The sequence below is a fragment of the Trachypithecus francoisi genome, unplaced genomic scaffold (assembly GCF_009764315.1).
Source record: "Trachypithecus francoisi isolate TF-2019V2 unplaced genomic scaffold, Tfra_2.0 Lachesis_group20, whole genome shotgun sequence".
Taxonomy (NCBI): Eukaryota; Metazoa; Chordata; class Mammalia; order Primates; family Cercopithecidae; genus Trachypithecus; species Trachypithecus francoisi.
The window spans coordinates 70729713-70741869 of record NW_022681466.1 but is presented as its reverse complement, the minus strand read 5'-3'; the positions used below and the strand labels follow the sequence as shown (position 1 = coordinate 70741869).

The 12157-nt window shown below is 55.6% G+C and overlaps 1 protein-coding gene across 3 annotated transcripts in view; it reads right to left on the bottom strand.

Annotated features, from left to right (window-relative positions):
• The window catches only part of SLC43A2 (solute carrier family 43 member 2), a 57896-nt gene extending 49566 nt beyond the window's left edge, over window positions 1-8330 (bottom strand). For 2 of the 3 annotated variants that reach the window (XM_033185171.1, XM_033185173.1), the window contains exons 1-2: window positions 8201-8330; window positions 7131-7337 (exon numbers count right to left, since the gene is read on the bottom strand). In XM_033185171.1, the coding sequence (XP_033041062.1) occupies window positions 7131-7290 (160 nt within the window). In that variant the 5' untranslated portion in view covers window positions 7291-7337; window positions 8201-8330. Of the gene's footprint in view, window positions 1-7130; window positions 7338-7524; window positions 7905-8200 lie in introns of those variants that run through there. The other variant, XM_033185172.1, reaches the window with a different exon arrangement.
• Window positions 8331-12157: the final 3827 nt, after the last annotated feature.

Below are 12157 nucleotides of genomic sequence, written 5' to 3'. Positions count from 1 at the left end.
AGAGCCAGCCTAAGCTGGATGGACCTTCATGGACACCAGAAGCCAGCAGTGGCCAGCGGATGTCTGTGAGGGAAATGAGGTCACGAACCAAGGAGGGGGGGCTGGGATGGTGGGAAGAGCCAAGGCCGCCAGCTCTTCTCTGAGACGCATCCTGAGGCTGCCGGCTCCAGCCTTTAAACCTTCTTACCCATTGCTATGGAATTTTTAAAATTCCAAATAAACTGGGGGAAAAGTTTAAAAGTCACATTTACAGCAATAAAAGTGAAAGGTTGGATTTAAGAAAGCTATCCGGTGGGTGCGGTGGTTCACGCCTGTAATCCCAGCACTTTGGGAGGCCGAGGCGGGCGGATCACCTGAGGTCAGGGGTTCGAGACCAGCCTGGCCAACATGGTGAAACCCCGTCTCTACTAAAAATACAAAAATTATCCAGGTGTGGTGATGGGTGCCTGTAATCCCAGCTATTTGGGAGGCTGAGGCAGGAGAATCACTTGAACCTGGGAGATGGAGGTTTCGGTGAGCTGAGATCGCGCCATTGCACTCCAGCCTGGGCGACAGAGTGAGACTCCATCTCAAAAAAAAAAAAAAAATGAAATACAAATACAAAAAAGTAGCCGGGCATGGTGGCGGGCACCTGTAATCCCAGCTACTTGGGAGGCTGAGGCAGGAGAATTGCTTTAATTCTGCCGAGAGGCAGAGATTGCAGTGAGCCGAGACTGCGCCACTGCACTCCAGCCTGGGCGACAAGAGTGAAACTCCGTCCCCCACTCCCCGTCCCCCAAGAACCACGAGGTCCTCGAGGCAGCAGAGAAGTCTCCTGTCCACATCTGCAGCTTCGCTCAGCCCATGGGGACCAAGCCTGGCCCTGCTTCCCCAAGGTGGGCAGCAGCCCCTCTGCCCTCCCAGCAACCTGTATGTCAGGGTGAGCTTGCAGCAGCCTCGGTGCCAGGGTGAGAGGCTCTCTCCCACCACCACAGGCGGAGCGACTGCAGCAGTCAGGAGCATACAGCCGGGGTCAGCCTTCATGCCCATGGTCAGACCGTGAGTGACTTCCTCAGGCAGAGGCCGTGATGACTTCTGCCTTTCTGTGCCATCCAGACATACCCAGCGTGGGGCAAGCCCTCAACGATTCACACGAGGCTCTAACAGGGGAATTGGATCATCGCCCTCCTCTAACTCCCTGACTTCCTCCTGCCTTGGGAATAAAATTCACTTTCCCCAAATGGACTCCCAGGCCCTGCAGGCCCGGCCCCTTCCCACTTCTCTCCTCTCCTCCAGGGTGTACCCTCCTCTCCTGACTCACCCCTCCTCAACCTCCAAGCTTCAGCCTGAACCCCAGAGAGGCCCTCCCACCCAGTAGGAGCCAGATCTCCGCAGCTATTCTGGCTCTTTCCTGGGGGCCCGGCTAACACCTGGAATTACACAGGTTACACAGGTATGCGTGTGATGACTTGTTTGCTCTGAGTCCCCAGCACCGCACCTTCGTCAATGTTTACTGAATGTTTAGGTTATAAGAGAGAGGGGATTAACTATGCACATGTAGGCCTGGAGCAGTGGCTCACGCCTATAATCCCAGCAATATGGGAGCCTGAGGCGGGTGGATCGACTGAGCTCAGGAGTTTAAGACTAGCCTGGGCAACACGGTGAAACCCCCAACTCTACAAAACATTTAAAAATTAACTGGGTATGGGCCGGGCGCGGTGGCTCATGCCTGTAATCCCAGCGCTTTGGGAGGCCGAGGCGGGCAGATCACGAGGTCAGGAGATCGAGACCATCCTGGCTAACATGGTGAAACCCCATCTCTACTAAAAAAAATTCAAAAAACTAGCCGGGCGAGGTGGCAGGCGCCTGTAGTCCCAGCTACTCGGGAGGCTGAGGCAGGAGAATGGCGTAAACCCGGGAGGCAGAGCTTGCAGTGAGCCGAGATTGCGCCACTGCACTCCAGCCCGGGCGACAGAGCAAGACTCCGTCTCAAAAAAAAAAAAAAAAATTACCTGGGTATGGTGGCTTACACCTGTAGTCCCAGCACTTTGGGAGGCTGAGGTTGGCAGGTCACTTGAGCCCAGGAGTTTTGAGACCAGCCTGAGCAACATGGTGAAACCCTTATCTCTACAAAAACTTTGACCAGGCACAGTGGCTCACACCTGTAATCCCAGCACTCTGGCCAAGGCGGGTGGATCACCTGAGGTCAGGAGTTCGAGAACAGCCTGACCAATATAGTAAAACCATATCTCTACGAAAAAATACAAAAATTAGCCAGGCGTGGTGGCAGTCACCTGTAGTCCCAGCTACTTGGGAGGCTGAGACAGGAGAATTGCTTGAAACTGTGAGGCAGAGGTTGGAGTGAGCCAAGATCGCGCCATTGCACTCCAGCCTGGTAACAGAGCAAGACTCTGTCTCAAAATAAATAAATAAATAAATAAATAAATAACCAGGGCTGGGCGTAGTGGTTCACACCTGTCATTCCAGCACTTTGGGAGGCCGAGGTGAGTGGATCACCTGAGGTCAGGAGTCCCAGACCAGCCTGGTCAACATGGTGAAACCCTTATCTCTACAAAAACTTTGACCAGGCACAGTGGCTCACACCTGTAATCCCAGCACTCTGGCCAAGGCGGGTGGATCACCTGAGGTCAGGAGTTCGAGAACAGCCTGACCAATATAGTAAAACCATATCTCTATGAAAAAATACAAAAATTAGCCAGGCGTGGTGGCAGTCACCTGTAGTCCCAGCTACTTGGGAGGCTGAGACAGGAGAATTGCTTGAAACTGTGAGGCAGAGGTTGGAGTGAGCCAAGATCGCGCCACTGCACTCCAGCCTGGCAACAGAGCGAGACTCTGTCTCAAAATAAATAAATAAATAAATAAATAAATAAATAAATAACCAGGGCTGGGCGTAGTGGTTCACACCTGTCATTCCAGCACTCTGGGAGGCCGAGGTGAGTGGATCACCTGAGGTCAGGAGTCCAAGACCAGCCTGGTCAACATGGTGAAACCCCATCTCCACTAAAAATACAAAAATTAGCTGGGTATGGTGGCGGGCGCCTGTAGTCCCAAAAACAAAAATAAAAAACTAACTGGGTATGATGGCTCACGCTTGTAGGCCCAGCACTTTGGAAGGCTGAGGCAGGAGGATCGCTTGAGCCCAGGAGTTTGAGATCAGCCTAGCCAATACGGCGAGACCCTGTCTCTACAAAAATATACAAAAATTAGCTGAGTAGGGTGGCGCACACTTGTAGTCCTAACTACTCAGGAGGCTGAGGTGGGAGGATTGCTTGAGCCCAGGAGTTAAGGCTGCAGTGAGCTGTGATCGCACCACCACATTCCGGCTTGGGCAACAGAGCAAGACCCTGTCTCGAATAAAAAAAACCATCCACAGGTAGCCGCAGCCCCCCAAGCTGACCCTGACCCTGTTGAAGTGGGGGCTACTGGATAACAGAGAAAATGAAGAAAGAGCCCAGGCGCGGGCTGTCACATTGCCATCCCAGAGGCCGAGAGGACACAGCTCTGGGAAGTCGCGTGCTTCTCGGACTGAACACCCAATTGGTCTCCTGTCCTCACCAGGGGGGCAAGGGAGGGATCCAGCAGCCAACACCTGGAGGATATTGTGCAAAACCCGTCACCAACTCCCTGCACCCAGGTCCCCAAACCCAGCCTGCCACCTCTCCCAGTGGGCAAGGAAGAACAAACTGAGGGGCAGCCGAGAAGTGAGCTATCTCGTTCCCTCTGCCACCTCACCAGGCTGGAATCCAACACCACGTCTGTGGCCAGATTCTGGCTGGAGTCCTGAGAAAGAGTTCTAAGAATCTTTCAACAGGTTCAGGCAAATTTTCTTTTTTTTTTTTTTTTTTGAGACGGAGTCTCACTCTGTCGCCAGGGCTGGAGTGCAGTGGCCGGATCTCAGCTCACTGCAAGCTCCGCCTCCCGGGTTCACGCCATTCTCCTGCCTCAGCCTCCCAAGTAGCTGGGACTACAGGAGCCCGCCACCTCGCCCGGCTAGTTTTTTTTTTGTATTTTTTAGTAGAGACGGGGTTTCACAATGTTAGCCAGGATGGTCTCGATCTCCTGACCTCGTGATCCGCCCGTCTCGGCCTCCCAAAGTGCTGGGATTACAGGCTTGAGCCACCGCGCCCGGCCCAGGCAAATTTACTTTAGCGAACAAACTAAAGCATCGTCCTAGAGCGACACGAAGCTGACAAATTTGCATCTCAATCAGCCGGACACTGCTCAGCCTTTCACAAGTCTAATTCAATACATTCAAAAAATGGCCTCACTGCTTCTCTGCAATTCAGCCATGCACCAAGTTTGAAAATGTCAGATCGAAGCCGAAACCTTCACCCTAACTTCACCAGGCACTCCCAGACAAGCAACGTGTGGAGATTTCTGGCCTGAAAGAAAACTGGTTATGCAGACTTCAAGAATCAAGGAGCAGTGCGGCCAGAGAGATAAGCTGTGTGGGATCAGTCAGCCTTCCCGCCCAGGACACGGGCTCAGCAGGTTTGCCAGATAATCAGAAAAACCAAAATTGGAGGCAGGAGCAAAAGCACGGATAAGAAGTTGATGTTCAACCCACAATCCTGACCCTTCACCTTCACTTTGGTTTACAGGAGCAACCTGTCAACCACACTGGCTTAAAACACCAACTCAGCACCACAGTGGCACCATCTCTGGGACTCCTCCCACTTAGACAGAGGAAGAAGCCAAGGCTGAGGCGGGAATGAAGGGACCAGACCCAACTCTGCCAAAACCATACTATCAATTAAATCTGTGAACAGTCTATGAAAAAAAAAAAAAAAAAAAAAAAAAAAACACCTAGAATCTGACCTTCCTGACACCATGGTGGGTTAAAAAAAAATAACACAAAACCTGCCCACAACAGTTCTCTGGTCTGGGTGAGACACTAAAAGCTTTCTCTGAGGCCAGGTGCGGTGGCCCACGCCTGTAATCCCAGCACTTTGGGAGGCCGAGGCAGGTGGATCATGAGGTCAGGAGATCAAGACCATCCTGGCGAACATGGTGAAACCCTGTCTCTACTAAAAATCCAAAAAAAATTATCTGGGTGTGGTGGCGGGCGCCTGTAGTCCCAGCTACTCGGGAGGCTGAGGCAGGAGAATGGCGGGAACCCAGGAGGCGGAGCTTGCAGTGAGCCAAGATTGCGCCACTGCACTCCAGCCTGGGCGACAGAGGGAGACTCCGTCTCAAAAAAAAAAAAAAAAAAAAAAGCAAATAAATAAATAAATAAATAAATAAGCTTTATCTGGGGATGATGACTTTTTTTTTCTGCTTGTTTTTTTTTTTTTACCCTGTGTCCAGCCTGAAAGAACCCACAAGAAAGGCAAGCAGGAAGGGTCACGATCTCTAAGGGAGGAGAGAGGAAAGGAGAGGAAGAAGCAAATACTCCAACCTGTGCCTTTCCGGGACAGGCATTAATCTCCTAACATCTCTTGGGCAAAGCAGAAAGCTTGTTCAAGGAACAAGGTCTGACTCTTCCCAACTCCCAAGATTTCTTGCTGATGTGGGGAAAGGCCTGCCAAGAACCCTTAGGCTGTTAGGAAATATTTTTGAGTGGCTAAAGGCTAAAGGTTAGTTATAAATGATATACTTTCTGTCCTGTCCCCGCAGCCTCTGCATTCTCCTGCTTTCTCCTGCCCTGAACCTCTCCAGCTAAGCCTCCCTCCCTAGAGACTGGGACACACAGGAATCTCCCAGGCAGATCAGAAAACGGAAACAGGGAGGCTTCCACAAAGGATTACACCCAGCATGAGCTGGTCCAAAGCTTTCTCTTCTTGCAAAGAGCTCTAGAAAGAAAAGGCCTGGCCGGGCGCGGTGGCTCAAGCCTGTAATCCCAGCACTTTGGGAGGCCGAGGTGGGCGGATCACAAGGTCAGGAGATCGAGACCATCCTGACTAACACGGTGAAACCCCGTCTCTACTAAAAAGTACAAAAAACTAGCCGGGCGAGGTGGCGGGCGCCTGTAGTCCCAGCTACTCGGGAGGCTGAGGCAGGAGAATGGCGTGAACCCGGAAGGCGGAGCTTGCAGTGAGCTGAGATCCGGCCACTGCACTCCAGCTTGGGCGACAGAGCGAGACTCCGTCTCAAAAAAAAAAAAAAAAAAAAAGGCCTGCTGCTGGGGACTCAGGAAGTCAAACCTGGGCTACCTCCATCTATGGGCACTCGAGCACTGGTGAGAGAGATTATGTGAGCTCAGCTATTATCAGTTACCGTTAGGATCAAGGAGAAGGCAGAGGGAAACACTGCCTGTTAAGGTTGCCTAGGAAGGAGAGTAGGAAGCTAGAGGCTGGGGGCTGCTGTGGCCCTCCTGTGGGGCTGAACCTACTGCCCTGTAGTAATCAGGATCCTCCAACAAGGTATAAAGATGTGAAGGTGTGTGTGTGTTGGATGGTGCAGATGTCACGCAGAGAAGCATCCTCAGCCTGCCTTCAGCAATTCCAGTGGCGAGGCAAAGAGGAGAGAACAAGCCTAGCATCATTTCCATAAACGTTCCCTTCTCCTCTTCCGCTTCATCCTCATGGGGTTGGAAAGCCACGGAGATGTCCTCAGAGCCCGTGTCGGGAAATGCCCTTCGGAGAATCACAAGGCAGCAAAAATAGACAAGAAATTGTGTCCAGCAAGCACTTAGGAGACTCCACAACGGCCTGAGGAACGTCTAGATTCTAGATGAGCCCTCCCTGGGGGGGAGGCAAGGCCACTTCCTCTCCTGCTGCACCCCAGCCCCTAAATCAGGAGTTCCTCTTTCTCACAAGCAGAGAGCAACATGTTTACTACCAGCCAAGCTATGTTCCAGGAGCTGGGAGGAGAGGAGAGGAGTCCAGCAATGTTCCCAGGGGGTGGAAGGAACACCCTGGACAGCAGGTGGGGTTCTGGGTGGATGGCAGGCCCAGGCTCTGTGGCCTTGCGCAAGACAGAAGATCGCTCTGAGCCTCGGTGTCTTCATCCACAAAACAGCGGCAATGACAAGTACCCGGCAGGGCTGGGTGAGGATCAGACGGGCCTTTGGATACCCGAGAGGCACTGGGCAATGCAGTGCTGTGGCATGCCAGGTCTTCACCCCCATCCCGCCCCCTCCCAAAGACCCGGCTCCAGGAGCCCCCCGCAGTCCCAGGCGCCTGTCTCACCTGGCTTGGTACACAGGTAGGAGTAAAAGCCCTCCGACTTGAGCATGATGAGCAGCGAGCCCCAGCCCAGGAGGACTGCCGAGAAGAGGAGGTTCTCCAGCACGGCCGTGCAGGCCATCCACCAGCGGCGGCGATGGGCAGTGGCCAGGGTGGGCGCCATGGTGCGGCGCGGCGCGGCTCCGGGCTCCGACTCCGGCTCTGCACCACCTGCGCACAGACCTCGGCGTCAGCGGCCGGCCCTACCCAGCCCCTGCGGCCGCCCCCCAGCTGCCCCGGCCGCTGCCGCAGGGCTCGGGACTGTCACTCTTCCGTGGTGGCCGGTGCGCGCAGCGGAGGAGGCGAACCCCAGCCCTGCCCGGACCTGGGCCACCCCGACCCCGCGGCCGGCTCGTACCGCTGCCCTCCGCTACGACAGAGCCGCCCTGGCCAGGCAAGGAGACGTCTCCCGCAGCTCACTCCGAGGTAAACTGAGGCATGGAGGCAAGAAGAGGCTAACGCATGCTGAGGGCCGTGGAACTAGTCCTGGCCTGCAGCAGGACTGACATCGCCTGGGGCCAGCATGGAACGCAGCGTGAGGTGGGCAGGGGCAGATCCGAGGGCTGCCTCTCCCAGGGACACTGACAGGTGCCCTCCCGCCCGCGCCGGGGACCCTTCCCCAGAGCTGGTTTCTTCAACCACAAGATCAGCGCCCAGAGCTACGGAACGGCCCGCCCCGGCGCGCTCATTGGCCGGACGGCGCAGGAACTGCCGCGCCATTGGCCGTCGTCTAGGTCGCTAGGCGCTGCGGCCACGCGAACCCGGCGTGGGAGACGAGGAGCCGGTTCAAACCGGCGGCGCGAGCCAGCCCGCGACCCCCATCCCGGGCGTTCCCCCGGCAACCCGCCCGTTTCCATGGCCTCAGAGCCCCGTGCCACCATCCCCAGCCCGCATCTGTTCGTCATCTCTTTCCTGGCGGCCCCTCATCGCTCCGTCTCTCTCTTTTTACTCCCACGTTTTCTCCCTGCGCCCCTTCGGCGGGCGCTTCTGCCCTCGCGCCCTCGCCCCAGCCGCGACCCCCGGCTACAGCTCACCCGGCTCCTCCGGCGTGTGTCGGGCCCGCCCGGCGTCTTTTCTGCCCTCTTTTATTCCAGCCCTTTTATTCCGACCCCAAGAAGAAAACACTGCCGCCCGCTGATTGGCTGAGCGGGGCTGGAAACAGGCGTCGACCAATCAGCAGCCAGCCCCCCGCCCGCCCCGCCGCGAGCAGAAGCCGGTTCCGGCCGGACTCGGAGACAAACAAGAGAGATGGGGGGCGGGAGGGGCCGGGGCGTTGCGGGCTCTGCCGCCTTCAACTTGACCGAGTCACAGCGCGGCCGGGAACCCCCGGCGACATCGCCCCGCGACCTCTCCAGCGCCCTGACCCTGCGAGGCTGGGGCTCCGGCTCCGCGTGCCGGACCCCCGCGGACTCCCCCCCGAACCCGCCGGGCCACCAGCGCCCCCAGCTGGGCTCTCCCGCGGCCGCCCCGCCGTCCCCAGCTGCCCCCTCCGCGCGGGTCACCACGCCCAGATGCGCCGGCTCCGCACTGTGGTTCCGCTCTCGAATCCCCACCCCGCTTTCTCCCCACGAAGTGCCGCCGTCCCCGCCTCCTCGGGCTTTGGGTTCTGGTTCTTCCTTCTCCCGCCGCGGTGGTTCCCGTCCCGGCGTATTAGGGGTCTGGGATCCCGGACCCGGTCCAGCCGTGGCGCCCCCTGCTGATGCACCGACCGGGTGCCGTCTGCCCGGTCCCTGGAAGTTGGCCCTTGGAAACCTGCAAGGGGATTTGGGGCTGGTCTGTCCGGTCCTAGGATGGGGTCTCCTGAGGTCCCCCCATGAGACTGACCTTTCTCCGCCCGTGTTCACGCACTGCTCGGTCCCCCGGGGACCCTCCACCCTTGATGGTCATCTGGGAGCTCCCTGCCCGCGCTGAGCGCCACCCCCCCACCTTCACCCCGTTCCACCCACGTCCACCGGCTCGTACAAGCCTGCGAGGGTTCGAGGGGGCTCCGGGTCCCCGTCTGATAAGCCCGGGCTCGGAAAGCTCAGCTGCCCGTCTTCGTCCCCCAGATCCGAAGCACTAGGCCGAGCTCGGAAGACCGTCTGACTGCCCCAGAATCTGCTTGGTCTCCCTGGGTCGTTCCAGGGGGCTGGCTTAGCACCCCAGGGCTGCCGCGCGGTGTTCTCATCTGGAATCCCAGCGGTTTGGGAGGTTAAGGTCGGAGGGCCACTTAGGGCTAGGAGTTCGAGACCAGCCTGGGCAGCATGGCGAGACCTGTCTCTACCAAAATAAAAAAATAACCAAAAATAGCCGGGCGCAGTGGTTCACGCCTGTGATCCCAGCACCTTGGGAGGCTGAGGCGGGTGGATCACGAGGTCAGGAGTTCGAGACCAGCCTGGCCAACATGGTGAAACCGGGTCTCTACTGAAATGCAGAAACTAGCTGGGTGTGGTGGTGCACGCCTGTAATCCTGCTACTGGGGAGGCTGAGGCAGGAGAATGGCTTGAACCCAGGAGACGGAGGTTGCAGTGAGCCGATTGTGGCACTGCACTCCAACCTGGGTGACAGAGCAAGATTCCATCTCAAAAAATTAAGTAATAATAATAAAAATAAATAAAACAAAACCCCACCACCACCCCAGGGCTGTGGGAGCCCCAGACGCCTCTTGCTCTACTTGCCTCAGTCCGAGTGTGCCCCTGCTGTCTAGAATCCACCCAGGCCACCTGGCGAGGGCAACCTCCTCCAGACAAGGCTTGGTGCTGTCAGCCTGCTGGGGGGCGGCTCCAGCTGGTAACCTACCCGGTTCCTCACCCTGTAGAACCCTTCCCACTCACAAGGTTTCAACTGCTATCTGAAAAATCTCTTCCTTCACCCTTTCCTCCTCTTTGAGCAGCCTGAGGGCGCTCCAGGCCTCAAACACATCTCAGATATCCCCCAGAACTGTCCTCCCCATTTTCTCTCAGATAATCACACTACTGTCTACTGAAGTTAGATACCAAGAACCATCTCTTTTTTCTTTTTTTTGAGACAGGATCTCAGGCACCCAGACTGCTGGAGTGTGGTGGTGTGATCATAGCTCACTGCAGCCTTGACCTCCTGGGCTTAGGTGATCCTCCTGCCTCAGCCTCCCAAGTAGCTGGGACCACAGGTGCGTGCCCCCACGCTTGGCTAATTTTTGTATTTTTTGTAGAGATAAGGTCTTGCCCTGTTGCCCAGGCTGGTCTCAAAGTCCTGGGCTCAAGTGATCCTCCCACCTCGGCCTCCCAAAGTGCAGGGATTACAGGCATGACTCACAGCGCCCTGCTGAGAACCATCCTTTCAACACACATTTGTTAGGCAGTCGCTGTGATTCTGCCTCTCCCTCAACCCATCCCCATCACACTGATACAGCTGTATCTCCTACATATTTACCTAATCAGTCCATCTGTGCCCTTAGGCCCGGAACTGCTGTTGTTGAGCCACCTTCAAATTTCAGCTCCTCAAATCCAGCCCCCATCTCAGCCCAGGGCACTAAGGGAATGTAAATGTGACCTCTGCCAAAATCCTCAGAAACTATTATTTGTGAAACAGGATAAAGTTCCAGTTCCTGGCTGGGCACGGTGGGTCACGCCTGTAATTCCAGCACTTTGGGAGGCTGAGGTCAGAAGTTAAAGACCAGCCTGGCCAACATGGTGAAACCCTGTCTCTACTAAAAGTACAAAAATGGCTGGGCGCGGTGGCTCACACCTGTAATCCCAGCACTTTGGGAGGCCGAGGTGGGTGGATCACGAGGTCAGGAGTTCAAGACTAGCATGGCTAGGCTGGGCGCAGTGGCTCATGCCTGTAATCCTAGCATTTTGGGAGGCCGAGGCGGGTGGATCACAAGGTCAGGAGTTCAAGACCAGTATGGCCAGGCTGGGCGCAGTGGCTCATGCCTGTAATCCTAGCACTTTGGGAGGCTGAGGCGGGTGGAACACGAGGTCAGGAGTTCAATACCAGCTTGGCCAAGATGGTGAAACCCTGTCTCTACTAAAGATACAAAAAATTAGGTGGGCGTGGTGGTGCACACCTGTAGTTCCAGCTACTCTGGAGGCTGAGGCAGGAGAATCACTTGAACCCGGGAGGCGGAGGTTGTAGTGAGCCAAGATTGCGCCACTGCACTCCAGCCTGGGCAACAAGAGCGAAACTTCATCTGAAAAAAAAAAAAAAAAAGATCTGGGTGATGTGGCATCCGCCTGTAACCCCAGCTACCCAGGAGGCTGAGGCAGGAGAATTGCTTGAGCCTGGGAGACGGAGGTTGCAGTGAGCAGAGATTGCGCCACTGCACTCCAGCATGGGCAACAAAGCGAGACTCTGTCTCAAAAAAATAAATAAACAAAATTAAAAAGTTCCAGTTCCCCAATTTGACCCACACAAGCTCCTCTGTCTCCCTCCCTCTGGAGGACATCTGACCTGCCTGGTCCCAGATGCTCCAATCACATGGCCTGTGGTTTCTGCACCTGCTGTTCTCTCTCCTCTAGCTCTCGACAAAGCCTCATTTTGGACAGCACCTCCTCTGGGAAGCCTTCCCTAACCACTCCCCATTAATAATGTTCACTTTATTTGTCTACTGCCGGCATTGTTTTATAATTAGCTATTCATCTGTTTGTCTTCCTCTCCAATTGACTATGAACTCTTTGGGGGCAGAACGGTGTCTTATTCAACTTTGTATAACCAGCCCTTGATAGAGAAGCAAGCACAAAGCAGGTGCACAATATGAGTTTGTGGAATGAAAACATGAACTCATGAAAAGGGGCAAAAGGCCAGGCGTGGTGGCTCACACCTGGAATCCCAGCACTTTGGGAGGCCGAGGTGGGTGGATCACCTGAGGTCAGGAGTTCGAGACCAGCCTGGCCAACATGGCAAAACCCCATCTCTACAAAAAGTACAAAAATTAGCTGGGCGTGATAGTGGGTGCCTATAATCCCAGCTACTCAGGAGGCTGAGGAACAAGAATGGCTTGAATCTGGGAGGCGGAGGTTGCAGTGAGCCAA